General features: G+C 40.7%; 1 protein-coding gene across 1 annotated transcript in view; it reads right to left on the bottom strand.

Moving 5' to 3' along the window:
• Window positions 1–254: 254 nt before the first annotated feature.
• CDC20B (cell division cycle 20B) overlaps window positions 255–26850 on the bottom strand; it is a 48327-nt gene continuing 21731 nt past the window's right edge. Inside the window, exons 3-12 of the mRNA XM_067568770.1 lie at window positions 25868–26093; window positions 24084–24214; window positions 18239–18338; window positions 14626–14745; window positions 12605–12801; window positions 11598–11689; window positions 8675–8903; window positions 7369–7494; window positions 6471–6588; window positions 255–462 (exon numbers count right to left, since the gene is read on the bottom strand). Of these exons, the coding sequence (XP_067424871.1) occupies window positions 362–462; window positions 6471–6588; window positions 7369–7494; window positions 8675–8903; window positions 11598–11689; window positions 12605–12801; window positions 14626–14745; window positions 18239–18338; window positions 24084–24214; window positions 25868–26093 (1440 nt within the window). The 3' untranslated portion in view covers window positions 255–361. The remainder of the gene's footprint in view (window positions 463–6470; window positions 6589–7368; window positions 7495–8674; window positions 8904–11597; window positions 11690–12604; window positions 12802–14625; window positions 14746–18238; window positions 18339–24083; window positions 24215–25867; window positions 26094–26850) is intronic.

The following is a 26850-nucleotide window of genomic DNA, read 5'->3' as shown; positions in this document are numbered from 1 at the left end:
CTGGTGCATAGTCCTTGTGCTGACTCTCTGTGCATGTGTGAATGCCACCCATGGTTACTGGTTTAAGGAAAACAATTTGATATTATTAATCAGACTTACAATGTTTTTCATCTAAACCATAGGCAGTGCAGGCTCACCAGCATTCCGCATGACAATGAACTAACTGGAATATTGCTTTCTCGTGAACTAAAGGGGTTATCTTTTCCATGTTTCATTTAAAAAGAATGCAGATTTTTTGTATTACTGTCGTTGCCAAAAACCTTTAAACTGCTCACTTTCAAAAGTCAATGGAAAAAAAAGTGCCACAATTAACTAGAATAATTCTCCTGAAAGTCCTTGCTTCTGTGTTGCTTTCACCAGATTAGCAGTATTTCCACACACAAGCCATTCCATCGGCTGCAACAGAAAAGATCCTGCTATGATCTGGGCTCAGTGCTATGTGCAAGACTCTTCCTTTATGACCTACAAAACAAAAACACAATATTTATAACAAAGATCAAGAACATGCCAGGATTTTAAAATGAGAACTCTGCTATTTTGCAAATTGCTCACCCATTGTAAGGCCTGGTTTACTGGAACTACAGCTGCACAATATGTTGCATAAGATGTGCTGTTTGGTTTGGGAAAGCTTAAACTTTACAGCAGTTTTACATTAAGAAAAATCTGAAAGCAAAATTTTCCTCTTACTAGTGGCCAGGTTTTAATTATCAGGACTTTACAAAAGCTCTGCAAGGCTTTTCAGTCAAAGGAGAATAGTTTCCCATTTTGTCTTAAACCTGAACTCTTGATTCTCCGCTGCAGTCAAAATACGTCTTATCTATGACTGGTAATGGTGTCTCAATACTGACCTTTCTTCTGTGTCTGCATATACTTCTCAGACATATTCCACTGATCCAGCTGTTATGAGATAGTGTCTCTAACTTTTGAGTTATTAAGAAGATCCTACACAATAACTTATTGGAGTTGCATGTTGAGTGACCCATGATTACAGAAAAAAATTAGAGGCAAGATTCTGGCTGCCTGCTGTGGCCACTTTGCCCTGGTCCACCAGCACAAAGTAGCTGCAAAACTGGTTTATCTTATTATGCAAGGATTCCCCCAAGCATGGAGGCATAGCTGAGAAAATTCAGACAGAGCCATAACAGAAAGATGGCCTAGTATGAGGCTGGGACTCAAGAGAGCTGGTTCAGTTCCCGATCTGCACAGACTTTCGGTGTGTTGAGCAAGTTGCCTAAGTTTCCATCTGTATTATGGGAATAATAGCACTTCCCTGCCTCGCAGGTATGTTATAAGGATACATACATTAAAAAGGCAAGGTGCTCAGACACCATGGGGGCCCTATGAGTCTCTTAGATAGAGTGCCTTAGTACTGCCAGACTACTGGAATGCCCCTTCCAGCCACTGTGACTTAGAGCAAATTAGAGCAGTACTGATGCTGATTAATGTGTCACTTGCCAAAAACTCTACAGGTATGTCTACACTTCAATTAAAACCCATAGCTGGCCCATGTCAGCTAACTCAGGCTCTTGGGACTCAGGCTAAGGGGCTGTTTAATTGCAGTGTAAATGTTCAGGCTCAGGCTGGAGCCTGGGTTGTGGGACTCCATGAGGGGGGAGGGTCCCAGAGCTCAGTCCTCCAGCCCAAGCCCCAATGTCCACACCACAACTGAACAGCCCCTCAGTCCAAGCCCCTTAGCTTGAGTCAGCTGACACAGACCAGCCGCAGGTGTTTAATTGCAGTGTAGACATACCCTTAAGCTGGAATTTTGCTCAAGGCTTAATATTAAAGTGTGACCCTGTCACTCATTTATTTCCACTATGGATTAGTTTTCAGGCTTTGCTTCCTTATTGGGTTAATAAACGAGAGTGCAGCATGGGCGCTCTGATGCTGAGTGCATGTGAGTGGGAATGAGTCTGCATTGCAGGGAGTTCCACACAGGCTCCTCTGTGTGTCTATAATAAACACAGCAGGAAAATAGTCAGAGACTTATCAGACATATCCAAAGAATGGACCCAACGTTTTTAAAAAGATGGTTCTATTACAGTTATGGTTGTATTCTGAACCTGCAGGGTTCTGAGCAACCTCAACTCCTATTGAATTCAATGGTAGTTGAAGGAGCTTAGCCTCTCAGAGGAGGTGCTCAATACCATGCAGGACAAGCCTCTAAAAACAGAAACCCAACTATGACGCATCTGTTACTTTCTTTTTTGTGAGACCCGTGTGGCTAAGGGTTTCTGTGATAATCTAGAGACACATAGCAATTATGTCCAAAATCTTCCATCCGGGCCAGATTTAGGGGTAGACGACCCAGACAACCATCTGGTATTTAGGAGGCACCGGGCTCAGGGTATTGTTTTTGTTGTTAGCAATAAAAAGGAAAATAGAATGTTTAAAGTAAAATGTTTCAGCTATTCTGTATGGGGATTCATTTTTCATTAACCTGCTAGAATATGCTGGATCTTTGTAGAATCTCATGGAACTGGCCAGACTGTCTGCGAACTACATCTTCCTTGAACCTGCTAGAATGTTGTCAACCAGGCCCTCATGGCCATGAAGAGGTGGACCTTCACCAGTCAGTTAGTGAGATATAAGAATGAACTGAAGTGAAGTGAGAGCCCCACTGCAATATTGTGAACTTTTTTTATTGTTTAATTGTAAAAGTGTACTTGTATGTTAAGACTTCAAGAGTGTAAGCAGTGATTAATATAGGACATATTTAATGAGACACCAGAGATATCTATTGAACCCCTATCTAGGAAACAGTATAAAAGAAATACTGTTACTTCTTTTGCCATGATTAACACGTAATTTTTGATGACTTTCTAAGACTGCAGAACATAGACTTTTGCCTTACTGTCTGTTTTCCCATGTAGAAAATAAAAGCTGTCCCTGAAGAAGCCTTCAGGAGCTCAGTATAGAAAGCAAAAAGCTCAATTATCATGTGTGAGCACCTACGTTGAGTAGTTTCTAAAATGGACCATTACTGCAGCAAAACAATTCCAAATGAATTGATTGACGTTATGGCAAGGAAGGTGCTTGATAACATATTGATGCAGTTCGGCAAAGCAAAGTACTACACCTTAATAATGGACTGCACTCCCAACATTAGTCACAGTGAAAAGATGTCATTTACAGTAAGATTTGTTGATGACGAGGATGGCTGTATCCAAGTAAAGAAACATTTTATCTGTTTCCAGTCTCTGGATGACTCTACTGGAAAAGGCCTAACAGAACTACTTATGAACATTTTGAATGAGAATGAAATAAAGCTTCAGGACTGCCACAGCCAAGGCTATGGCAATGGTGCGAACATGAAAGGAAGAAACAGTGGCATTCAGGCAAAGATACTTGTGCTGAATCTAAGAGCTTTCTTCATGCCTTGTGGCTGCCATTCCCTCAGCCTGGTTGTGTCAGATGCAGTGTCATCTTCTTTAGATTCAGTAGCTCTCTCCAGAGTACTAAAAAGGACATATGTCCTGCTTTTAAGCATTAACTATCAGGTGGAAGATCCTCACGGACAATGTTACAAATCTGACCGTGAAGCCACTAAGTGACACTCATTGGGAGAGCTGCATTGACAGTGTAAGGCCAGTGAGGTACCAAGTGACTGGGTCCTCATGGAACTGGCACAGTCGAGTAAAGCTGAGGCTGGAGTCCAACAAGTGGCGCAAACCCTGGCAAACCAGAACACGGACTTCAAATTTCTGATTTCAGTTGTGGTTTGGCACGATATCCTGTTCCAAGTAAACGCTGTAAGCAAGGCATTACAAACTCATCCCATGGACACCTTGACCACTACTACTTTGATTAGAAGTTGGCGTGATTTTGCTGTGGCCTGCAGAGATTACAAATTTGAAGATGCCATCATTAGTGCCAAAAAAATGGCAGAAAACTTAGGAGTTGAGCCTGTCTTCAAGGAAACTCATATTCATCGGAAGAAGAGAAAGTTTGGTTACGAGGGCAGAGATCAGATGATAGGAAACACAGAAGAAAAATTAAAGGGGGAATTCATTTGCTTGTTCATTGACACTGCTCAAGTGTCAACCATCGAAGAAGATTCGGACAAATGAAAACACTATGAAAAGACCTGGGCGGTGGGGAAGCATTCTCCATTCCAAGTTCTTCATGATGCAGATCTGAAGCACACTTATCCTAATGTGTGGATAGCTTTGAGGATTCTGCTCACACTGCCAGTCACAGTCAAGAGTGTGAGCACAGCTTTTCAAAGCTCAGACTCATTCAAATGTATTGTCGATCGACAATGGCCAACAAGAGACGGGCTTCACTTGCTATTTTATTGCTTGAAAATGCCATTGGCCAGTTTTTGGCTCTCTCTGGCGCAATGCTTCAGTTCACAATGGCAAAGGTGAGAAAAGTGACCTTTTGACCTACAAGACTAGGGTTAATGTTCTAAGGTTATCACCTACTGCAACACTATTTAATACTAGTCCACCCAATCTTGATGCACAGTTCAATTTCTTGATGTTAGTACATTTCAGTTATTTTTAAAATTTAAAAGTTTCTATAAGCTTAGAGGAAATGATTTTTTTTATTTGCTTATATATGGCATGAAAAAAATACAGATTTACAGATCCTAGCATGAAAATTTATCATCTTATATGACAAGGATAAATCCTGTATACAGTTCGTGCATTCAAGTCATGAAATGGGTGCAAATGCAAAAACAAGTTTAATTCGCAGTTGCATTCAGGCTTTTTACACATATACGATTCAAACTCTCAAAATCTCAGATTGTACTTGCTGAGACTAAACGTAAAACCGAAGTTTAATTTGTAAATGTAACAAGTTATTGCACAAGAATACTGTGGCCATAACATATGCATAAATGTGTATCAATTTCCTCTCCCATTTTACCCTTAATTTGACCATTGATGCCAGTCCCCCATAGGCTGGTGTTGAGATTAAGTCATTGGCAAACAAGTGAAGTAGCCATTTCTGTGCAGCCATTTGTTTGCCTGGATCCTCACAGAGATTCTCTGAAGTATACACTGGGAGAGTCCTTCTTAAGCCCTCAAAATAGATCTAAAGAGGGATCCAGGCATTGCACAGGCCTTATGCGGACTCTTCATGAGGGTGAATCTCACTTTAGGATTTAATTTCACCCAGTGCAATCCTAATGGATGAAAATGGATTAAGATTTATTACCAGTGCCATGGTAGGAAGGCACAGAGTGGTACGAAAGTAGCCAATATGTATCGGTGATTAAAAGATTGCACAGAAAAGCACCAAAAAGATGCCAGAAAAAGTATTTGTAAATGAACAGACACTTTTATTATATGAAAAATAGAAAACCATGTTACAAATAAGTATTTGTATGCTCAGTGACAAGTTGACACACAAATGGAACTGCGGTAAATGCTCACATAATTAGGTACATAAAAGATATGTGTAGTTTTGTGCATTAAATGGTCATATGTTTTAAATTAATTTTGGATGCTTGTGCTGAATTGTTTCAGATTATCCTGAAACAAGTGACGGTCTGTAATTTGACATATAGAAGTTACAGCTAAAACAAACACAAATTGCAAGAAAAGATTGTAATATGACATATTCCTGCACAGCAGCCCCATGGAATACCATTCACATAGCAGAAAGGAAAATACATTCATTCTAGTAATCACTATGGTACCTGACACATACTCCATTGCACTGTTAGGCCAAAGTCATTCAGTAAAACAAAGAAAAAACTAATTAGCAAATGCACACATGGAAAAAATTATTTCAAAGATTATTTTGGAAGCAGCTGGCCCAGTGTTCCACAGATAGCACGCTGAACTGCTAGACTCAATACCCACATTCAGATTGTGGACTATGTCTTCCAGACCAGAACAGGATGGGAGCAGTCTTGTATTAACACGCACAACCCCAGGGAAGGTAGAAGGGATAAGCCTTGGAAAGCTTTGTAGTGTCCAGCTAATTCTGGAGAGACAATGATGGAATAAGAGTTTATCCATCCTCTATGAAATTGTACTGTGGGACCTACAGAAGAGATCTTACTTGGGAGAAATGGTGGGCACCCTCAGATTGAGTCTTAGATGGCCTCCAGCATAATAGATGCTGATATAAAGGGATCCCATTGCTAAAAAAGTATTTTTAGAGAGACAGTTCATCGTTAAGTTAAATAAGTTAAAAAAAGCAGTCTTCCCAATCACATACACAGACACCCATTGTGTATGCATGCACGTGGATAGATAGATATGCATACACAGTGTGTATATACAAAGTATATAAATATACATTCATGAACACAGAGCATGTGTATATTCAATATACAATATTCAAAGTATATTTAATCACACCAGTATGTGTGTGTGACTGAAAAGACTGCTTTTTGAGCTTGTTTCATTTAACTTATATATCATGGGGGGGGTTTATATGAATGCGTGTATAAATACATAGAGAGAGAATGTGCAACTAGGGAGATAACTAGGGCTTACTCAAATACTTACCATAAAGCTCAGTTGAATTTGTAAGTGTGGGATACTTCCATATTTTCATCTGATTTTTAGGGAGACCTTGTCCAGTCATTAATTCGTTGGTTTTGGGTAACCAGAACAGGGAGCAAATCTAGCATAGTTTAAAAAAATCATTTTAATTTTGTAAAAGGATCTACATATACCATTCAATTGTTTTTAGACTAACAACGTTTTTAGTAAATGCTCAAAATGTACAAGTTTCTGAGCAACAACAGAAAAATGGTTATATATTCATGAGGATTATTTGATTTCCCTCAATGGCAACTGTTGTTGAGTGCAGCTGCATTATCATCATTTCTAAAAAAGATGGCCTTCTGCCAGATCTAAAAATAAAATCCTTAGCTACAGCCTCAACTAGTGGAAATCCGCATAGCTTCAGTGAAATCAATGGAGCTATGAAGGTTTACAACAGTTGAGAATCTGGCCTTCTGTCTCCTAATATTCAACCTATAGAGATGGATTGCTGTTCTCTGACTCATCATCCTCTGCCTGCTCTAGTGCTCTCATGCTTCCTGGGAAAACTGCTTCCCTCACATTTTCCTCTCCTCATTAAGCGTTTGGTCAGTTCCAGGGTTGATGGACAGCACATGACCTTGCTATGAGACCACCTCCTTGTTGCCTCCTCTCTGACCAAATCAAAAGTTGTGAGGAAACAGAGGTGGTGACTGGAACATGAATAAACTGATCCTGAGCTCAACGAGATAACACAGCGCAGCGTATATTCTAAATGCATATACAGATAGACAATCCTGCAACCACTCTGTACACAGAACTCCCATTGAAGTCAATGAGAGTTTGGCCAGAAGAATATAGCTGAAGGAGATGAGTGCAGCTCACAGAGTTTAAGAGTGAAGATGTTTTATGAGTTCACCTGAGATTTTGTGTCTGTGGTTTTGAAAATTTTCCCATCGCTTATGTCCCAGACACGTAAAAATCCATCTTTCATTCCACCTCCTGTGGCAAGGATTTCTGACTGCCATGGACACCAGCTCATAGCCTAAAGGAAAGTAAGTAGATAAGATGCTGGGTCAGAAGGTGGTTAGTTGGAAGAGGGGAAATGGGGAATGTAATAGATTTTGCCTATAAAATAGATCGGAGAAATAGGCACAGCCACTGCTTCAGGCTCCCATTGCCACTGCTTCAGTGTGGCCTCACTGCTTCCATGTAAGCCCATAAAATTCAGGTTGTCTTGGCTACAGTTGTTGCTTTTACTGTTTGTTTCATAGATCCATAGATTTTAAGGCCAGACAGGACCATACACCTCTCTCTATATGACCCATATGCTTCAAGACTGCTTCTGGAAGCAGAACTTCTTCAGACTGCTTCTGGGCTACTCCTGAGGTGCAGACTATACCTGGTGGAAAGCCAATAAAACCCAGATTCCATCAATTTCAGCTGCTTTCCAGGACCTTTTACTGCTGCTCTTCCACTGCAGCCTCAAACTCTTTTCAGGAATCCCCAGCCCTTAAAACCTGGGTTCCTCAAACTCTTATTGCTGCTTTCTGCCATCTCTCCTCTTCCACAGATTCAGACATTTTAAAGATGAAGGAGCCCATAAAATCTAGGTTCCCTACTTTCAATCACCTGGTGCTTCCCCTCATTACTCATCCCATCATAACCATTGTCACCAGATGTCACTCACATTCGGGAAGGAAAGCAAGGTTATGAATTGAAGGAAAACACCTTATTTTTTCAAAATTCCAGAAGCAATAGTTACAATTTTATTCCAGTGCTTCTCTTCTGGAAATAGCAGAAAGTTTTGGATCAAGCCTCTGATGCTGAGCTACTGATTTTGTTGCTGTACATTTTATTTTTATTTGATATCATAGTTAAAATAGCTCCAAAATGGAGAAAAACACCTGAGAAACCAAAGCACCACAAAAAACTGCTAAAAAGTTAGTTGTAGTCCAGAATTAGGCAAACTGGTGTCTGAAATTAACTTCAGTGCCTTCTGAATAGCAGAAATTAAACAGGACTATTGGGACAATCCTAAAAGATTAAAAGACTATGTACAGCAATGGAAGAAATACTATTTTATCTTGATGGCCTTTTATTCAAGTCATAGTTGTACCACATCAACAATAATATTGCATGTAAATAAGTTTAGAAAAATATCTGTTCTCTCTGTTAAATGCGCTATATGTGAAATAAAATAATAGAGCATTTTCCCTTTGTACCTTTACTGCTGAGGCATGGGGTATGGCTTTCAATGGCTTGTGATGCAGTGTCACACCAGGATCATTAGGCCAGATATTCAATAGACCATCACTGGACCCACTTGCCAGGAGCTTGTTGTTTGGGGACCATTTCAGGCTGCAAATGCTCTGCTTGTTATAGCAAAGAGTGCCAACATGGTGCTGAGCAATCCGAACATCATGATGATGAATTAATCCTAGTCTTGAACCACTGTAGACGGGAGGAGACAGCATCATTTAATAAGATAGAACTCAGATATCTTTGCAAATTCACAAGTCTTCTGTGGTTTCAGAAGCAAAACACAGCAATGGGGATCATGTATGTCGAATAACAGGATGTTAAATAAAAGACCAAATAAACCAGTGTCAAAAGCATACTCAAGTTTTGGTACTGCCACAAAAAAAGTGGATGCCCAGCCCAGGTCAGGAAGATGAATTGGTCTCCATTACACATTGCGCTTACCTGAAGAGATAATCTAATGCATGTCTCCCTATAAACAATTAAATTTAATCACTTCCATTTTCACCTAAGAAAAGCATTCAGTGATTTTTTTCTGTATTCAAAATGTTGCCAAGATCAGTTTTGACTCTGCCATGACTCCCAGCTAAGGAGCAGTGCATAGTTGCATAGCCCTGGGAACAGATCAGGAACCAGATGGTGACTTGGAGAGTCACCATCAGGTTGCTGGTTCCCCAGATTCTCCAGGGTGGGAAATATTCTGTACCTACCCCATACCAGGCTCCATTTACTTTCCCTGGCATGCTGGTGCAGCTGTGCTGGCTGGCACTTTGGGGAATGGATCCAAGGCTGCACTCTCTCTCAGGGCCCAAGCATAATTTTTTTGGGCCCAGTACAAACATGTAACACGTGCCTCCTCCCACACACATACCACAATCCCTCATCCCATACATACAATCTCATGAGCCATGAAAATTATTTTCCTCTTGGTAATGGGGCTTGCAGCCTGGGCTGGGCCCCCCAGGGACTCTGGGTCCCAGTAAAGTGTATCCTTCCCCCCCCCCCCCCATGCGCGGGCCCTGTCCTCTCCTGAACCCTGATATATCCACCTATCGGAGAGCAAGTAATGGCCCCCAGGGACTAAGGGGGCTCCCTTACTATCCTGCATGGAAGCACAGCCAAGGTCACAGTCTGGCTCTTGGTAGCATGGTTAATATACAGCACAAAAAATAACAGTCAAATTATTAATGTTTAAAAATACCTTACTGCAGATATCCTAGTTCTATCCATCAAAGGATTCCATCTACATCAAATCAGTGGGAAAATGAGAGAGCCTTCCACAGGAAATTCATAAATTCTTTCTGACCAAAATAGGAAAACTACCATCTAGATTAATAATAACTTTCCTTACTTGGTAAACCAAAACAAGGAGGGTTTGGTTAATATAATAATTACAAACTTTCCCATAGAGTTTACAGTCATAGCTGCTTCGTGTTGAGCTTTTCAAGGCAGGCTTTTATTCTTAGGTTTTTCATATGCAAGTCAAGTATCACTAACTTGTAGCCTCCTGTTAACTTAAGTGCAAAAGGAAACAACTGATTTGTAAGATAGAGAGTGTGTTTCATTAGCCTGTAGTTGTATTCAGCTGTTTTGGAATTAAATGAAGCCCTCAAGTGCCTGAATAGATTCCAACAAGACAGGTCACCAGTTTAGCTTACGTACATAGTTAGTAAGTACATATTTTCCTGTGTATCATGGCTTTGGGGTGATATCTTCTTCTGGATACTTTAAGGGGAATTAGAAGACCCCTAATTCATTAATATTCTAGGGAATGATACAGTTTCTACAGGGAAAATTTGGGTAGCATATGTCAAGCCTCATTACATGGTTTGCAGGGTATAGGTCATCATGCACAAGGATCTTCTTATACATGAGGAACTGCAGTGAAATGGAGAATTTCCTAAAAAATGATAAACAGAGAGAGCACTCTTAGAAGAATTTTAACCCACAGAAATGGACCAAAATGTTAAGTTTTGATTTTAAATGGGCATTGTTGAATCTCATCGTCATTTTCCGTTCAGATAGATTTGTAACCTATAAATTTCTGTTTTATCTGAACTCATATGGCAAAATTCAAATGCAAACTGAAACTAGTGAATATTGTGTATGTAGACTATCCCTGTGGGTTTGAGGGACCCAGCAAAAGTACTACAATCAACTGTCACAAAGTTTTGTTGTCAAATCGAAATGAAACCACAAAACTCTCCAAAAATGTGTGCATGTCCAGAGATAGCAAAAAGTTTCATTTTAAGTTTTAATGTAAGACTCAAGGCTCTCAACCAAGTGTGAATGAAACACAGCTTTCATTTCTGTTTTTAACCCAAATTATCAGAATTTCACATGACTTTGAAATGGAAGCTTTACCTAGCACAGAATATCACATTAAATATAATTACAATTTTTGGCTGGTTTCTCCTCAGCCCTACAAGTCTTTGAGAGAATGAACTGGGAACATAATCTGAAGCAGACTGTAAATCCAAAATGTCTGAGGAAAATATGCTTGTCTTCGCTCAACCCCTGTACAGAAATAGTGCTTAGATACAAAGTGTTAGGTACATGGGATGAAATTTACCCCTCTGTCGAGGGCCAGCAAAATGCCTAATAATCATTATGTTTCACTTGAGAATGGGGCCTAGCTGGTAGATGGGCACTGTGCTGGCCTTCTGCATAATGGTGATTTTCACCTCATGATACCACAGGTGGATAGATATCCAGAGTGTTAGAAAAGCACCTTCCACCATCTGAGATGATAGGTAGGCAGATAGGCATGTTCTATGCTGTCTGCCTTTTTGAACAGGGCCAAAGAAATCAACTGATGTCAGTGGGAGTTTTGCCTGGGTAAAAGCTGTGAGACAAAGCCTCCCATGAATATATTGAACCGCTCACCTGCTAAGGATATAATTCCAGCTCATGGCTCCCACCACTGACAGGTGGCCAAACATATTTCTCAACCTCTTTTTGGTTTCAATGTCCCATAACTGACAAAAAAAACAAAACAAAACAAGACAATTCTAAATCAAGTAAAAAATATATTTTTTTTACTGCCAAACCTTGTCCACCATTCACTTTTAATTTGACATGATACTAACAGCCAAGAGCCCAATCTAGAAAACAGTTATTCACATAAAGACTTCAGTTTTGGGCTCTGTGGCCCACACTTCCAAACTTGGGCTCCTAAATCACAACTACCAAAGACAATAGGAGCTGCAGGTACTCACCACCTCTTGAAATACAGCCATTCATTTAGGTGCCTATATCTAGAAATCCACATTTGAAAATGGTGTCTTAGGGGCTCTCTCAATTCATGACTTCCAAGCTTGTAGAGCTGCCGCCCCAATTGTCTGACAGCCTCAGCGAGGTGTCCCCCAGGATCTTTGGATAATTGAATTGTACTGTACTAGGAGTTCTATACATATTGGGACAGCAGAATATTGAGGGCAAGTTCTGCTTGGTGGAACTGATATGAGAATTTTACCCTGGATTCTAATAGCAAATGTCATTATAGCAGACATCATGTGGCAGTCTATTAGAAAGTCATGGTATAAAAATTATGCATCTTGGAGAAAATAATCGTGTAGAGAGGTTCAACCTCATGGTTGCAAAACCTCTATATGCCCCTGGTTGACTGAATCATTTCCCAGTTATTAGTTCTTAAGGGGCTCCAGGAGCTCCATTATGTTTAGGTAATGGTGGCTAATATCAAGGCATTTAGTGAGGTGTAGAACAGCTTTAGGAAATGCTATAAATCTGTCTCCAACAGAGATTTTCTGAATTTTATACAGTTTACTTCTCGTAACTGTTTTTATTCATAAAAAGAATCTATGTGATGTGAATTGTCTTGTGGCCACTTTATCTAAACAGGAAAAAGGATCTGAAAGTAAAGTGTCCAGTACTTGCACTTCTCCATCACTGGTGCCAACTGCAAGGCAAGTGCCCTCGTTTATCCAGGCTACAGCAGAAATATATTTTGAACTGGAATTTAAATGAATTCTTTCAATGCTTCGGTGGGTTTCCCCATTCCAAATGTGTGCAGCAGATCCTAGAGCAACAGCAATGAGATTTTCCTGGTTCCAGTCCAGTATGTTTAGATCTAGAAGAAAACTACTTCAAATTACTAATAAGCTTGTAAGGGGATGGGGATAGTTTTTAATTATGCAGCTTTGTCAGGTTATTATTCAACTGAGACGCTAAAGAGAAAGAACCAAATGAATCAAGTTACTCTAACAGTATAAGGATCCATCCCTTGTCAACCTTTGTGAATGAGTATAAGATGTTATTTTCCCAGATTCATAGTTAGTACACCAAACCTGATTCCATGTAAGCCCTTTGTTTGCACACTATTATTATTATTATTATTAAATATGTATATTACAGTAATACCCAAAGGCACCACTGTGCTGGGTATTGTACAAGCACAGAAAAAGAAAATCCCTACTTGAAGGGATTATAATCCCTCCCCTGTTTTGTAGGGATCAGGTTAATCCTGAAGTTTACCCTGCACGCACTACAAAAAAAGAAGCAAGAAAGAATCAGACAAAGAGCTCCGTCTTCAGCTACAGAGCTCGGGTCAGCAAAGGAGCAGGCAGGCAAAGATGGTTCTAGGTAATATTTCCACTTCTCGTGATGCTGTGATGGCTAGCGGCTCCTCTAACTTGCAGTGACTTGTATACTGACAAGTCAGATCACTATATAGCTTGGCCGGACTCCCAAAACATTACCTGTACCAGAACGGGCTGATGTAGAATTGGCTACACTCTGTGATATTATTTTCTACAGCTGGCTACACCAACCAAGGATTTCCTCCACTCACTGGGGAATTCTCAGCTGCCTGTTTAGAACACAGCTCTAAGGTCATTTTACATCACTCCAGCAGCATGGAGTGACTTTACTGAGGGGCAGGAGCTTGCTTAATATTTCCACAACAAAGCTGTTACCCTTTAGAATTATTAAATCTGTCTTTCCTTTACTTTGCCTATAAACCAAATTACTGCAATCACAAATAAATATGAACCAACACTTATAAGGAATCATTTCCAGGAACAGAGCTGTGCTTATGCTGTCACCCTCAGAGAGAGTGCAGCTTGAGTGAAATAGGTGTAAATCACCAGGGTAGACTCCCAAACTAGATTTATGCATTGTGCACGTTCACAGATATAAGTGAACTAGTCTAATGGCCAAATGCAAATGTTTTCATCCACACACACACAAAAAAAAAAAAAACCTCAGCGACAAGTTAGTTTTGCAAGTGCAAGATCTAACACTTGCATGTTTATGATTGTAGAATGTTTTAAGTGATTACCCAAGTATTTGCAGTTTCAGAGAACAAGCACATGTACATGCATGTGTAATTTTGCATGTGCACTACTGAAGATTGGCTAAAAGCCTGGGGGAATTTTGGCCCAAAATGTATATATCATATGAACAGCAAACTACATCTCTTACATCTCAGAATACAATCAGATTTCACGTTTTGCCCAATAGAGGGACTGGCACATTGGTAAATTGCTATGAGCCCAAAAATAACATCTATTCTGCACATGACTTTATTAAGTGGGGATTATGATACTTACCCCCTTTGAGATTTACAGATGAAAAGCAGTAAATAAAGACTAGGTATTATTATTATTACTACAATTACAGCAGTGTTACCCATGGAGACTATAATTCCCAGCATGCAATCTGCTCCATTTCCATCCGAGCAGCCTGGAATTCCATATTAGGACCTATAGTTTTCACAGGCTACACTCCTGTAAGAAAAATGAGATTAGCCATATGTCTCATTGTAGAACTCTGTGGGCCACATTTGGTACAAGGGCCACACTTTGGCTACCCATCTTAAGACATGAGATACAAAAGTTCCCACTCTCTGCTACAAATTAAACCTTCCAAGCAATGAAAGAGAATAAAAACTTACAGTAATCATCACGTAAGCCAGTAATATGAAGCCCGATCTCTGGCTCCCATGGTATGAAAGGTTCAGTGTTAGGGGAAACTCTGTGTGCAGTAAATTCATTATGCATTCCAGTCTGGCAGCCTGCATGTAAAGATTCAAGTATATGATTCACTCATAAAAAATGCCACCAGTTCTCCTCACATAATACCTGTTTTATTCATGGCTCCTAAGAGGCTAACAGGCAACCCAAGCATAAATTACAGCAGCCCTGAGGGTGCTCTAATTTACACTGCGGGCTGGCCACACACCCTGTCAGGTCTAAAGTATTAGATACAAATATGAAGTATAGAGCAACTCTTCCACCACATTCATCCCCACATGAAGTGCATCTCAGCCAGAACAGAGCATCAGTTCCATTATATTCCATTTCAATGATATCATAGGCCGATATGGAACAAATTTAGCTTTGCCTTTTTCTCCTGCTTTCATTCTCTGTTAGAAGATCTTTAACATTCAAAGGTTTCTTAGATACTCGGTCACCTCAAAACCCCCAAATGAAGCAGTTAACTTGTTCTCTAAATAAATGCTGCTATATGGTTTCAAGTTCCCATCAAAAGAGTCCCCCCAATACAAAACCACAGAAAAGACTTTTCACGTCACGCTTGCCTTTGATCGCTCTATTTTAGGTATGTGATGAGGAAGAAGCGAGAAACAGAAAACAACAGCAGTAAAATACAAGTATGAGCAAGCAGAACAGTCAGACTTGTGGTCACTGCTTTCTGATGCAAAGACCCCAAGTATTGCAGAAAAGAGCTATGTAATTAGCAACGCGATTTTCTTTTCTTGTTACACTTCAGAAATTATCTTGCAGCAACATGACAGGCATTCGCATCTGTGCACCTTCCTTGTTTCATTTTGAAACCCCCATTTACAAGCAACATTTTTGTAAAATTCTTTAGATAAAAATATTCAGAATAACATAATGCTCCAGGCATTATGTTTTCTTCATTTTTTTAAACTTACATATGAAGTTAAGAGTAAGCCAGTGCTCCTGCAGTGATCTTTCTGAAGAACACCAGTGGGGCTCACATGAGCAGATCTCATTGCAGGATTAGGTTGTACATTTCCCCAATTTAGATGCAGCCTACGGGGTTTTAAGAATTAACAGCCCTAAACTCTTACCAGAGAATTTCCTAAACAATGTGTCTGTGATGAGAGCTTGATGCCACTTAGGACAAATCAGCTGTCTCTTAAATAACTCTGTTCACAATGCCCTGCTCTATCTCATATTCCTCTCACCAGATTTATCATAGCATCACTGAGCAGGTTCAAATGGATGTCATAAAATCAGACTGGTAGAGAAACATTTTCTCCTCTCTCAAATATGGAATTTGCCCCCAGAAAGTGACTGTCTTAGACTGAAGATGAGCAGAAGTCAGCCTTCGGCCAGTGACAACTTGATCCATGCATAAACATTTTGGGACTTTGAAATCTGATATCTTGTAGTCCTGCAGAAATCACTGGATAAAGGAAATTCTCAAGTGCCCAGTGGGACACAGAGAACTCATTTCTAGTTCTGGAAAGGCCAAAATAACTGACTATACAGGTGTGCCATATATTGGTACAGAAAAGTTATTTTAGGTTATTTTAGGGACCTGTACAGTTGAACTAGTGGCAATTAAGACACCTGGTTTTACAGAAGGAGGAATATAATAAGATAGTCACAATAAATATTGAAAAGCTCTTTAAAGCATTCCTAAAACAGTTCTTCTCTAACATATGTAGAATATACAGACTATATTAGTAGGGCACAGTCTATTATAAAGGATAGGATGATCTACAGAACACACTTGTGGTTTCTCCTCTTATGTGTCATTTACCCACCCTAAGTACATGCTGATAGAACCACAGCATTCTAATATATTCTCTGTGTGGTTTTTCTACATAATGCAGCTGTATCAAGCCTCATCGCACCGCTTTATGTTATTTTACAGATGTATTAAGAGATTAACAACGACTTGTAGTGAGATTTATCATTTTTAAAAATGGAACTTCAGCCATCTCAATCACTTAGGCCCAGTAGGAGTTAGGTGCCTAATCTGGGGGGATTAGGATCTGGGTTTTAGGCTTTGCAAAACTGAGCAGAGAACTCCTAAATACCTTTAAAAATCTGGGCCCAACTACCTATGTCATTTCTGAAAACGGGATTTAGACACCTTTGTAAATGTTATCCTAAGTGACTTATTCAAGATGCATAGTGAGTGTTTGTGACAGTAATAAAACCCAGTATTCCTGACACTTAGTCCCCTGTTCCATCCACTAGACAACACTGTTATTAATCCCCTGGGCCTAATTTGTTCTCACACTATTGACTTCATTGGAGTCACTCCTTATTTACACCAGTGTAACTGAAACCAGAATCAGGCTCTCAGGGGCAGATTCTCAGAGGCACACATGGCAGTTAGGCACCTACCTCAAATTGAATGGGAACTTCAGTTTGCTAGCTGCCATTTATGCCTTTCAAAATCTCTCACCAATCACTATTGGGCCTAATGCCTAAAGGTTTTGGCTATAGACACACAATAGAGGAAAGCTGGAGGACCCTGAGAAGGATGAGCCTTTGACTGTCCTACCCTCCTCTACAATTTGATCCAGTAAGCTAAGTATTCACATGTGGCTGCCTAAATTGTGGATTCAAAATCACACATGCGCACACAGGTTGCTCACAAGCCTATATTTTTGCAGGCACATGAGGTTATTGCAGACATAAGTGGCCATTTTTGTGGGCAATTACCAAAGTTCTGTAATGACATGTAAAATTGTAGGGGCGGGCAGGGTTTCTTGTTCTTTTTCTGCAGCTAAACATATGTGACCAAGTTTGAAAATTTCTCTCAGACAATCAGAATACCAAGGATGATTACCAAAATCTGGGGGAAGTAATTGCCCACTGCTGTCTACCTAAATGACACGCTGCATCCCACCTTTTTAAGCTTCCATATTGAGGGCCCGTGAAACAAAAATGAGTTATGTGACCCTCTAACTAGTTAAAATTAGTGAAGCAAAAATCACAGAAAGGAGGAAATCTTCTATCTGGCTAGTCCAGAAGAACTCTTGAGAGATCTTTTTGTAGCTTTGATTCATAAATTAAAGTCGGCAGCAAAGGAGCATTCAGCTGATCAGCATGGCTGTTAGTATCTGTGCAGTCAGGTGCTAAAGTCCACTGAAGTCAATGGAAAGATTCCCATTGATGACAGGGGTTTGGAGCAGGACCTAACTGCTGAGAACTTGAAGTGCACAGAAATAACTAGACCCACAAAACAAATTAACGTCTTTCACCCCAGTACATAAAACAAGACTCATATGATAATCAAAGAATCCTCTTGGTGACCAAGTAACATACTATACCAGAGGTCCCCAAACTATGGGGTGCACCCAGAGGAACGTTCAGGAGGGCATGGCCAGACCCAGGCCAGCCCCCATGGGGGACCAGGGATGGAGCACCACCCAGCCCTGCTCTGTCCCTGGCTCAGCCTTGGCCCCCAGTCACGACGCCTCAGTCCTCCGCCTCAGCCACCAGGACCCCACGGGGTAAAAATTTTGGGGATCACTGTACTATACTGTACCAGTATCATACCTTTCCAAATACACTCAGTGTTTCCACAGATCTTTATACCATCATTGTCCGGAATTCCATAGCCAGCCTCTTGGAGCATTAACAGCTGAGTGAGACATTTCTACAAAAATATTCAAATGAAAACATAATTGAGAAGGAATTTATAGGTATTATGCATGACATCTTCGTATGCACTTCCATAGTCCCTTCCATCTAAGGAACTAAATACACTGTACAAACACTCATGAATTAAGCCTTATGATATCCCTCTATCATCATCTCCATTATACATATGAGGGAACTGAGGTTCAAAGAGGTTGAGCAACTTGGTTACTGTTACACAGGAGGGTCTGTACCATAGCGATGCATAAAGCATCAGTCACCAGTCTCCCAACCACGTGCCTTGATCACAGCACCATCCTCCCTCCATAGAACACCTACTGGCCACCCAAAAGTTCAGGTGCTTATCCAAACCTTGTCAAAACTATCTGAATCTCCTGGTGCTGAAAAATCAGGGCTGAAAATCTCATAGGAATAGGGTCTTTAATGAGATTTCTGATATTCCCTGCTTGGAGTCTCAGGGGTCACCAGAAAATGCTAAACATGTGATAATGAAAAGTAAGGGGGAAAAGCAAACTGTTACTGGAATTTCTTCAGTCTTCAGAAAAGACCTGTTCGGGATTATGGTCAAGTTTTGGGCAAAAGGGCAGGTCAATTCTTATTTGATCTGAACCTCTTCACCCAACCCTAACAACAATATATTTCTTCTTACTATGCGATGGTAACATGAGGCCAAAATGTTTATTTATATTGCGCTGAATAGTATTATGACAGCTTCTCTGTAGGCTTGTCGTGAGGTCAATGAAATGTCAGTTTGGTCTGTAATAGTTTTTTTCAGACAGGTGGAAATATAGTTGATGCTTTCACCAACCACTCAGGATTAATAGTATGTTAGTTAAATAATGTTTATGAAATCCAGTCTCTCCAAATGTTGCTCTTCTTCTAAATCCTCTTTTAATAATTACAAGAAATGCCTCACAAAAACATCACTGTGAAAATAATCTCTTCTTTGCATGTCCCAGAGGCTGTTCTAAACCAGGCCCTCTTTGAGAGGCATTTTATTAATGCTTTATAGAGACAACTTGGCAAAAAGTTAATCAGATTACTTTGATTTGAATGTCTCTGAAACTAGTGCACACATTTATATGGAAAACATACTGTATACCTAGGGAAATAACCTTTTGGACCATAAGAGGACCACACATCCATTGGAATGTCTAGGAGACTTCATTCTTGATCTGCACCATCCCCTTATGCTACCAGGCAGAATGAGCTCTATTTATCACATTAAATGGTCATTCATTACTGTACCCGTGGAAAATTATTAGAGCATCTTCCAATACAGTTTTAGGCAGCATCTTTCAGTGTTATATAAAAGACACCTACCCACAGTATCTCTCCTTTGCCGTAATGCCTACAAAAAAAATGACAACTGGTAGACTGCTGGTGTGCTGAGACCAGAGCCTACCATGCTGACCAATATTGTCTCACTATTTCCTTGTACTCCCCACATTGGCCTGTCTGTCTCCATCTGTTTTCTCTTGCCTTATACTTAGATTGTAAGACCTTTAGGACAAGGGCAATCTTTGGGCTCTGTCTCCGTACAATGCCTGCAGTCCTGGTCCATAACTGGGGCATGTAGGTGGCTCTGTGATCCAGAAGATAGGCTACTAGACTATTCGTCAAACCCCCTGAGTTCTAGTTTAAGCTCTGATACTGACTTGCAATGTGATTCAAAGCAAGTCACTTCACTTTTCTGTGCATTAGAGCTCCATTTGTAAAGTGAAGAGAACAATATTAATCCACCCTTGTGAAGTCCTTTGAGATCTAAGGATGGATAGTACAATACAAGTAGTAGTATTATTTCATTAAAAAGTACCTACAACATATAATTAAAAATATTTGTATTTCTCTATAGGGGTGGATCAAACAAAATTCCTGAAGTCACATAGCTTGTACATTTTCACTGCCACATGTACCTCAAAATCAGTAGCCTCTACCATGAGTCATGAAAAACATCACTGCGCTCAAAATGTGTTATTTCCAGAACGGGTACCTCTGATTAGCTAACAGGAAGATAGCTTTCAGGGACCACACTTCCTAAATGATAAGATGATCATAGTCTTCCCACAAATCTGATGCACTCCTAGGGAGGTCAAGTAGTAGAGAATACCAACCAGCAGCTTGTCAGATCACGTATCCAATACCCACCCAGTCGCTTAGACTGACACACTGCACACAATATAATTAAACGTTTATGTTTAAATAATGTTAATAATGTGACACAAAGATAGAAACAAAGACATTCAGAGTTTACAAATATATTCTCTCCTTAAAGTGTGGTCATGGTCAGAAAAAAGACCATGTGAAAATGGCACATCATTATTCTTTATTATTATTCATATGTATTATTTATTAAGGTGGACACTCAACATTGGAGCACCTCCTGATAGCCCAATGCCAAGCCGTGGGTACATACCTGTATCAGATTCCCTTAATGGACTTTCAGTGAATTAAATAAGGCTTTTATGTAGAGAACAGTGCCCCTTCAGGGGTCTAATTTATTTAACCAAAGGTCAAGCAGACACACAAGCAAGTCTTCACTCCAAACGTGCTAACCAGGGGGGCAAGTTTGTTTTAATCTACCTGTGCCCATCTAGGTCCATCAATCTCCTACATCAAGGCTCCTTACCAGTGTGGTCCTCTTGACCCAAGACTCCGTCTGGAGTCAGGCCTCTTGCCATGACCTGGGGGAAGGGTTCTTTCTCTGGGCTCAGGGTCACCCCAGAGGTCAAGCTACTGAAACTCTTTTCCAGAGCAGAGTATAGTTCCTCTGCAGTCTGAACCTTCTGCCACTGTCTGGAAAGGCCCTTGCTCTGTGACCAGGTCTTCCTAGGGCTTGATGCTTGTAGCTCTTCCCTTTTGGAATGTCTTCCTCCTAGGATCATCTTCCCTATGTCTAGAGTTAACATCCCTCCAGCTTTTCCCAGAATCATTCCTTTTTTGAGGTAGCTGTCCTGGGAAACCTGTAAGAGTGCTCAGTATACACTGCGAGCTGTCCAGTTTTATGGTCTCAGTTGTTTGTTCCTCAGAGGTGGCAACCCTAGCGGGTCTCTTTTCCTGATGAACTCTCTAACCAGCTCCCCTGAGAATTTCCTCTCCTCAGAAGCTTCTTGTTTTCCCAGACTTCCTGACTGAGCCCTCACGATCCTTATTAGGCTCAAGGGTTCCTTAAGTAATTAACTACTGCCCTAGGCAATAAATTACTCACTGGTGGATCTGTGTTGGCTCATTCTCCTTAGCACAACCTGTCACAGGTAGGCTGGGTACCTGCCCCCCTCAGAGGGCAAGATACACTATGACAGTATTGGCCATGTGATTGGTGCTGTACAAGTCAAAGGGAGATACAGCTGTTCCAGCCCCTAGTTATAGCGCTTTAGCTCATGCTTTTAGCTCTGGAAGTCCCCGGTTCAAACCTCGGTGTGTCAGCCAAGATGGTGGTCGTCACAAAGTCACTGACCCAAACAGCTTACAGACTGAACAAACAAACAATATAAGATTGTTCTGAGAGTCCAAGCAGATAGTACTAAGATAGAAGAGAAGGAGAAAGTGTAGTTTATGTTTAATGACGTGGTTACAATTTTTACTGACATAGATCAGTACCATGTGCTTCATGGGAGAAGTGAGTTTTCAATATAGCTTTTGAATGAAGAGGGGGAGTGAATACCTGATTCATACATATACGGAGGACATTTAAAAAAGGCTCAAAGACAAGACTAGAAAGAAAGGGTAAGGTAGGCCTCATTAGAGAGAAGGGATGAAGCAGTTAATGATAAGAAACAATAGCAAAGACTGGGGGGGGAGAGTTCTGAAGCATGAATTTGAAATGAAAGGTGATAGGAAGGTGACAGTGGAGGTATTTGAGGAGTGTGACATGGTCCTAGCAGCAGACAAGAAAGATGATTATCACCACCATATTTGGATGGACCAATGGAGAGTTCAATGGGAATCGATGCGAACTGAGTTTGAATAACTGCGGCAAGACAGAAAATTCTTGCACAGCAGGGCTGAACCATGAGAGGATATTCATAGTCATAACTACTTTCTTTACTAACTAAAATAAGTTTTTTTTAGAATTTGTAGTTTACTCCTGTCTGCACAACAGACAACTGAGCTATGGAAGAGTGAGTTGGATTTTATTCTGACTTACACATTATGAACAGAAATGTTAATTAAATTCCAGTTGCCAAATTTTTATTACAGGCGTTGATGCACACACCTGAAAGAACTCAGATTACTCTTCAGATCCCAGGCCAGAGTCCAAGATGGTGTGGTGCCATTAATGTCAATAAAGTTCAGATACAACTTTTGAGTGCGAAATGGCCTAGAAGATACAGCTCCTAAACTAATAAAGTAGATTTTCTGCATAAGCTATTGCTCCTCATATAAATGTTTAAACAGGTTTCAGGACCAAAATATTATAGGCCATATTTTCAAAGGAAGGTTGCAGTATATGAAGCCTCTACTGCTATTATTATAACAACTGTAATAAGAGATTATAAATATGCAAAATAATTAATAAGAGTCTATGTAATCAGCATTTATCATTCAACCATGAACCAGCTGAGATAGGTAGGGGACTGAAATAATGCAATTGGTTATAGGAACATTATTTTTCTAATTAAAATAATTTTTTAAAGAATTGGGACCATGCTTTTATTTATTTATTTATTTATTTTAAATAGGATTTCTTTTTAGGGAAGGAATTATGGGAGTGAATAATAAGGAGATTGGCTGTGCTGTTATTGATAGTATTACTTTTACAGTCCCACAGTTGTCCATGATGTTTTACAGAAACAGGAAAGACAGAGGCCCAGAGCTTCAAAGATATTTCAGTGGGAGTTAGGGGCCTAAATATCTTTGAGGCTCTGGGCCAGAATCCCTGCCTGAAGATTTTATAATCGAAGACCCCCAATCAAGCAAAGCAATTAAGAGGTGTTTCACTTTAAGCACTTGAGTAGTCCCATTGATTTAAGTGGGAGTACCCCCACATGCTTATGTGATGCATCTATCATGTGCTTTGCTCAATTAGGGCCTACAAACCCATCTCTGCAATGCCTACTCACCTTGAGCAGCACTTATTCATTTTGAATAGTCCCATTGACGTCAATAGTATAACTTCTATAAATACTAAAGGGCATGAGCACAGGTTGTAGAACCAGGCCTTAAGTGAATGTGAAAAAAACAGGAAACGAGGCCAACACAGGGTACAGTCAAGGAGTGCAAAGAGAAAGGCAAAGACACCATGCACTTCCTTGGAAGAGTGATGCACACATCTTGTGGGTTATATTGGTTTGGTTTGGTTTTTTAGTTAACAAGAAAATAGATTAGAGATATGCAGTGTAGTTGTAGCCGTGCCAGTTCCAGGATATTAGACAGACAAGGTTGGTAAGACAGTATCTTTTATTGGACCAACTTCTGTTGGTGAGAGAGACAAGATTTTGAGCGACAGAGCTGAAGAAGAGGCCTATGCAGTTCGAAAGTTTGTCTCTCTATTATAGTCTGGAGAAGCAGAGACACATGAATGTAAGTTAACCACAAGTGATAGAGCAAATTTAATTAAATTTCTCAAGAAGGTTGATCTGGAGCCAGCTATTCTAGTCACTATTTTACATGTTAGAAAGGTAGAATATGAGTAGGAGATTCTGAGAAGAGGACAAGGTAACAAAATATACTAAAGGTGCCAATATCAGAAAAGGGCTTAATATAAATCCTCTCAGCACATATGGAATGTTACATTACTCACCCGCTTCTTTGTAATTTCAGCGCTTCTTTTATTTCTTCCTTGTAAGTAAGTTGTCTCGTGATGCCTGGCTGTGGCATTAGTTATTATATCAGGTTCCTCGGTAGAGTTTTTGATAGGCACCTGAAAGGATACTGCAAAAAAGGTTTTAACTTAATTTCCTTTAAAAAGTACGAGTATGTTTGCCCACTGCTTGTATTTTTCCTTTCCACTGTAGAGCAGATTCTTTGGTAACACTAATCCTGAGGGTTGGCCTGATGCTTTGTCAGCAGAACAATTCACTATCACACAGAGACCCCAGATTTTATGTCAATAGCTCGGTCCTAAGCTTCTCGGCTGGTTGGAGCTGGGCCCTGCACTCAGCCCCAGAGGAAATGCCTCCTAAGAATATTGGAGAGAATTCCATGGCTACACAGGACTTCACCACTGCCATCAGAAACAGAACTCAGGAATTTCTGCATCACACAGATTCAAAAGAGGAATTCAATAGAGGAAAGTGGTACACATTGCAAGTGTCCCTAACAGTCTTTAACTGGTAGGAATAAGGTGACAACCCATCCTCTATTTTAAGGAGCAACCTTTATTAGGTGTCTAAAGATTTGCACCCTGAATCAAGTAAATATGGATCCCACTTTGTCTCATAACTCGGTCAACTATGTGCATGCAATGAGTGAAGTATTTCCCCATCTGTCCTAGTATTGCTGTGCTTGGGAACCAAATCTCAAGCATCTCAGAAGAGGCAAGGAAACAATGTCCACTTTTCATGGTTGTTCTTTCAAGGAGCCAGCATTGTGCTCAGCTGACCCACACAGCTTCAGGTTCTCAGTTAAAGCTACCACAAGCTCAGCCAGTTTGTTGCCTGCTTCCACACATCTCCTCTCTGCCAACACACACAAGGGCGGACACAAGCTTGGGTCTCCTCCCAAGTCCCTCTGCACACCACACAACATCCAGGCTGACAGGGCTGGGCCAGGCCAGGCCATGAAATGACCTGACAGATGTCTGAATCAGCAACTTACAGTGGGGAAGTGAGGCCTCTATCACCTTCCCTACCAAGAAACCAGCAGCATTCCAGACAATCTCATCTAGTGTACCACCACCTAGGGCACTGTTACAAACCAGTGCTTCTTAGAGCACTCAGCCCCCATCTACCCAAGCATCAGGGACCCAAAGTGGTCCTGCACTGAGAGCAGCTTGTCTGGACACAAGGATCTTGCTCTTTTTATCCTTTGCCTTCCCTGATGTCACCTCTCCCTGCATTACCAACATGTCATATCCTATGTATACTAGCTTGTACATTCCTCAGGATGGGGTCCTGGGCCCAGTTCTCTGCTCACACCAGTTTAACAGCAGTGTAATTCTACTAAGGTGAATCAGGCCCTGTCCTTTTATTCTCCCTCTAAAGCACCTACATACTTATGCAGCTTCATACAAATGATAATAATAATAATACTTTGTGTTTTGCTGCGATGCTGGGAGTACCTTTCCCAGACTGGAAGAAGAACTCTGTGTGGCTTGAAACCTTGTCTGTCTTACCAAGAGAAGCTGGGTCCAAACAAATATTTTACCTCACCCACATTGTCTCTCTAATAATAATAATAATAATACTTATCCACTGGGAACTGGACTGACGTCTCACATAGGACACATCTCACATAGGACCTGAATCCAATGCTTTTGGTCAATACCAGCTTTGGCTGGATTCAGACTAATAAGTGGCTTTAGAGTCCTTTGTGAATCTCCTGAGTGATCCAGTCCCCATATTGTTCTTCCAGCTGCTGACTGACCTGGAATTGTTGAGATCTTCTCCGGAGTCCTTATTAGCTCAGATCCATCAGCTGTAAAGAGATCAATAGGCTGACACTCCATGAAAGTGTGCTCTGCGTGATTTCTTGTGTGTGTCTGCTGCCATCTTGTGACAATAGGGCTACTAGCAACAGGAACATTGGACGTCAGTTTCTTCACAATGCAACTTTTAAATCTTGAATATGTGGTCTTTCCTGAATCAGGTGTCTATTTAGAAGAAGAGTAGAGACTTTAGCTGTAATAATTATGTAATATGAAGGTCAAACTGTTATTAAACCCATAGATTGTCAAACAATTCAAATGACTGAAACAAGATTTTGTGACTTAATATAATGGTGGCAGCTTATATGACTTTATATGTCTTTAGACAAGGCTTTTCACTGTAATGCATATGGGCAATCCTGTCCCCCACCATGCAGCCCATGTCACTGCACGTTAAGCGGGTGATGTCTCTAGGAGCTGCCTGGAACGAATCTACCTCCCCACAACCTGGAAATCTGCAGAGTAGCAGCATAACAGCTCCGTGAACACAACTGCAGCCTCTGCAGTGCCTGTACCTCTGTTCTCTGAAGAGGAAAGGCTAGTGGATCCAGATGGTCACAAATCTAAGTGTCCTGCCCCGGCTGCTCCCTCAACCTCTCTAAGAACTCCTATGGCTAGTGGCATGTGGGTGCACATCACTGCCACAGCTAATGGGGTCCTCCACGCCCACGTTAAAGGAGCAAGATTTTTCCCCACAGGAGAATACAGCACCACTGGATGCAACTCCAAAGCTATAGGAATATAAAGAATACTACTGACATCCAGATCAAGAGAAAAACATTGGGTGTGCAATGCTAAGAGAGACCAAAGAGGCAACTACAACTAAGCAAGCAGTAATGAAGGGTAATTTCAACTTCTTACACATAAACTGGTCATTTCAGGACAGGTTTAGAGACAGGGTCTTGGCACCTTAAATGAATGG

Source organism: Emydura macquarii, unplaced genomic scaffold (assembly GCF_026122565.2).
Source record: "Emydura macquarii macquarii isolate MOO-44397 ecotype Brisbane River unplaced genomic scaffold, CSIRO-AGI_Emac_v2 contig_2897, whole genome shotgun sequence".
Classification (NCBI taxonomy): domain Eukaryota; kingdom Metazoa; phylum Chordata; order Testudines; family Chelidae; genus Emydura; species Emydura macquarii.
Note: the sequence above shows the minus strand (reverse complement) of the source record. Positions and strands in the feature narration are given on the sequence as shown.